Source organism: Phaethon lepturus, unplaced genomic scaffold (assembly GCF_000687285.1).
Source record: "Phaethon lepturus isolate BGI_N335 unplaced genomic scaffold, ASM68728v1 scaffold50503, whole genome shotgun sequence".
Classification (NCBI taxonomy): domain Eukaryota; kingdom Metazoa; phylum Chordata; class Aves; order Phaethontiformes; family Phaethontidae; genus Phaethon; species Phaethon lepturus.
Genome location: NW_010530747.1, coordinates 1 through 2,642, shown reverse-complemented (window position 1 = coordinate 2,642; position 2,642 = coordinate 1). Strand labels below are relative to the sequence as shown.

Below are 2,642 nucleotides of genomic sequence, written 5' to 3'. Positions count from 1 at the left end.
AGGGTTTCCGCAGGGAAGTGCAGGAGATGGCAGGGCCCGGAGATGCAAGGGTAGCCCCAGCCCCTTTTTGTGGACGATGGGAGGTGAGGCAGCAGCAGGCTCTGGGCTGTAAACCCACACGAGTGGTTTTGCCCCCGCTTGCGGCACTGAGCTAACCCTAGACCCTGGCCTTGGATGAGCTTTAGCCTAGGGGAAAAGCTACTGGGAGAGGAAGCACTGTGCAGCCTCACCCACCCTTTGGCAGCCCCTTTGCCACATCAGTGGGAGCCCAAGGCTTTGACTCCTTCCAACCCTCACCCTAAACCTCAGCCTCACCCTAGATCCGGGTTGTTGGCTGAGCCCCCTCAACATCAGCAGCCCTGTCTCAAGGAAGAACCTGTCAAAAGAAACTTTTTGCCATCTGCCTTGTCCTTGGGCAGCTCACGGAGGGGTCTGGGGCTTTCTGAAAGTCCCATAGCCCCAAAAGCATCTGGAGATCTTTAGGTGCACCAAAAGGCAAATGGGGAGCTCTGGGCCACACCAAAAGGCAAACTGATGCCTTTCAGGACAAGAAAGACAAGCAGATTGCATTTGGATGCATGAAAAGCCAAGCCAAGGGGTCTTGAGGGCATGGAAAGGCACGCTGAGGCTGCTGGGGTCGCCGAACGGCAGATGGGGAGTGCTGGGGGCACCAAAAGGCCCAAGAAGGGCTGTGGGGCAAACTGAAAGGCACACAGAGGCTCCTGGGCTGCACCGAAAGGCAAATGGAGGCCCCAGGGGGGCACTGAAAGGCACCCAGAGGAATGTAGTGTGTCCTGAGACGCACACAGGGGCTCCCGGCACGCACCAAAAGGCACACGGAGGCGTACGGTGCGTCCTGAAATGCACACCGAGGCCCCTGGGCAGCAGAAGGGGCAGGACAGGGTGAGTGGGGGAGAAGGATCACCTGGCCCTCCCCAGAAGGGGATGTGCAGGTCCGAGGGTGGCCTGGGGGAGCCCCCCAAAACACGGAGAGCCCGGTGGAGGGCTGAGCTGGAGGCTGCTCCCCCCATAGCGGGGCAGAGGGAGTTTGGCATCATCTCAGGGGACACTGGGGGGAGGAAGAAAAGCGATTTCCAGGAACAGAGCATCCTCTCACTGGTCCACAGGGAAATGTTTGCAACAGCAGGGTGCAGACACCTGGGAAGGGCACGGACCACAGCCCGCCTGGGGCTAAAGCCTGGTCGCCCTGCTGCAGCGGCGCCTGCAGGTGTGGGGTCTCCTCCAGAAGTGGGGTTCCCTGCGCAGGTTGTGGTAAATGACTGTGATGGAGCCCATGAAGGTACAGAAGAAGATGCTGGCCATGAAGGAGAACGGTCCGATGATCAAGAAGGCGATGTAGTGCTGGGCAGACAGTGAGGTCTCCTGGCATTGCCTGAAGGACTCATTCCCAAAGGCCATGATCGGAAACTTGTTCAGCTGCTCTGGGACTCTGCACAGGAGCAAACTCTTCTCTGGAAGAGAAAAGCAGTGCTGATGGGCACATTGGGCAGCTGGGACAAGGCAGGTATCAAGGACAGAGGGGATGGCAGGTTGGTATGGGACAGATGGGACCAGGGCAGGAGGACAGGGTCCAGGCTGAGCATGATAGCCCAGGTCAGGATATAAAGAAGGGGAGCAGTGAGGGTTCAAGGCTCACCTACATCCTACACCCCGAGGAATGGGACAGGATGGGGAGGTGGGCGCAGTGTTGAGGAGGGCAGTGGAAAATGGGTTTGGGGTAGGATAGGATGGGGCAGGACGGTAGATGGGGCAGGCAAGGTGATGGGCCTGGTTCCCAGGGGACGGATGTGGGGAGGAGTGAGCAGCCAGCCTGGAGATGCCACAGAAGGTCCCAGCCAGCACAAGCGACAGGCGCACACCCAAGCTGGAAGCAAGCAGGAGCCGGTGGCAGCAGAGGGACAGACCTCGCTGGCAGAGCTGACTCTCACCAAGGTTAACGGCGGAAGAAATGTAGGATCAGATCCATGCTCATGAAGGCATTGGGGAAGGGGCTGAAGGCACCAAGTCCTGGCCTGGTCAGAGGTGATGCCCACCTTGCCACACAGGCTCTTCTTGCCACCTCAGGTGCCCATTGCCCAGCACACCTTGCCCTGAGCGTGGCAGGACTGGTGCCACTGCTGGGGACAGCGCTGAGTGCCTGTCGCTGGGACATTGCCCAGCCCTCCTCTCCATGCCACCCCCAGCTGATGACCAAGGACCAAGGGTGGGCACCAGGTACCAGACCCAGGGCTGCATCCACCCAGGCAGACACAGGAGCTGCCATGGCCTGAGGATGGGGCCTGGGGAACCCCCAAGGGCCCCGCCCTCAGCCCTCAGCCGGACGGGGGTGCCCAGCCAGCATGGAGAGGCTGGGGGGCTTGGGGACACCGTCCTCCGGGCACTCACCTTGCACTTTCTCCCTGTTGTGGCTGAGCCAGCGCCAGAGGGGCAGGATGCTGCAGCTGCACACCCAGGGGTTGTCCTGCAGGAGGAGGGCTCGGAGCTGGGGCAGGGCGCGCAGCACCTCAGGCTCCAGCTCCCCCAGCCTGTTGCTGCCCAGGTTGAGCGTGGCCAGGCTGGTGAGGGGCAGGAAGGTTTCGGGGGCCAGCACAGTTAAGTAGTTGTAGCTGAGGTCCAGCTCC

General features: G+C 61.0%; 1 protein-coding gene across 1 annotated transcript; it reads right to left on the bottom strand.

Annotated features, from left to right (window-relative positions):
• Positions 1 to 1,191: 1,191 nt before the first annotated feature.
• LRRC26 (leucine rich repeat containing 26) lies at positions 1,192 to 2,638 on the bottom strand (the record flags this gene model as incomplete). The annotated part of the gene is made up of 2 exons (XM_010284348.1): positions 1,192 to 1,472; positions 2,407 to 2,638. Coding segments are annotated over 2 exons (513 nt in total), but the record flags the coding sequence as incomplete, so codon positions are not given.
• Positions 2,639 to 2,642: the final 4 nt, after the last annotated feature.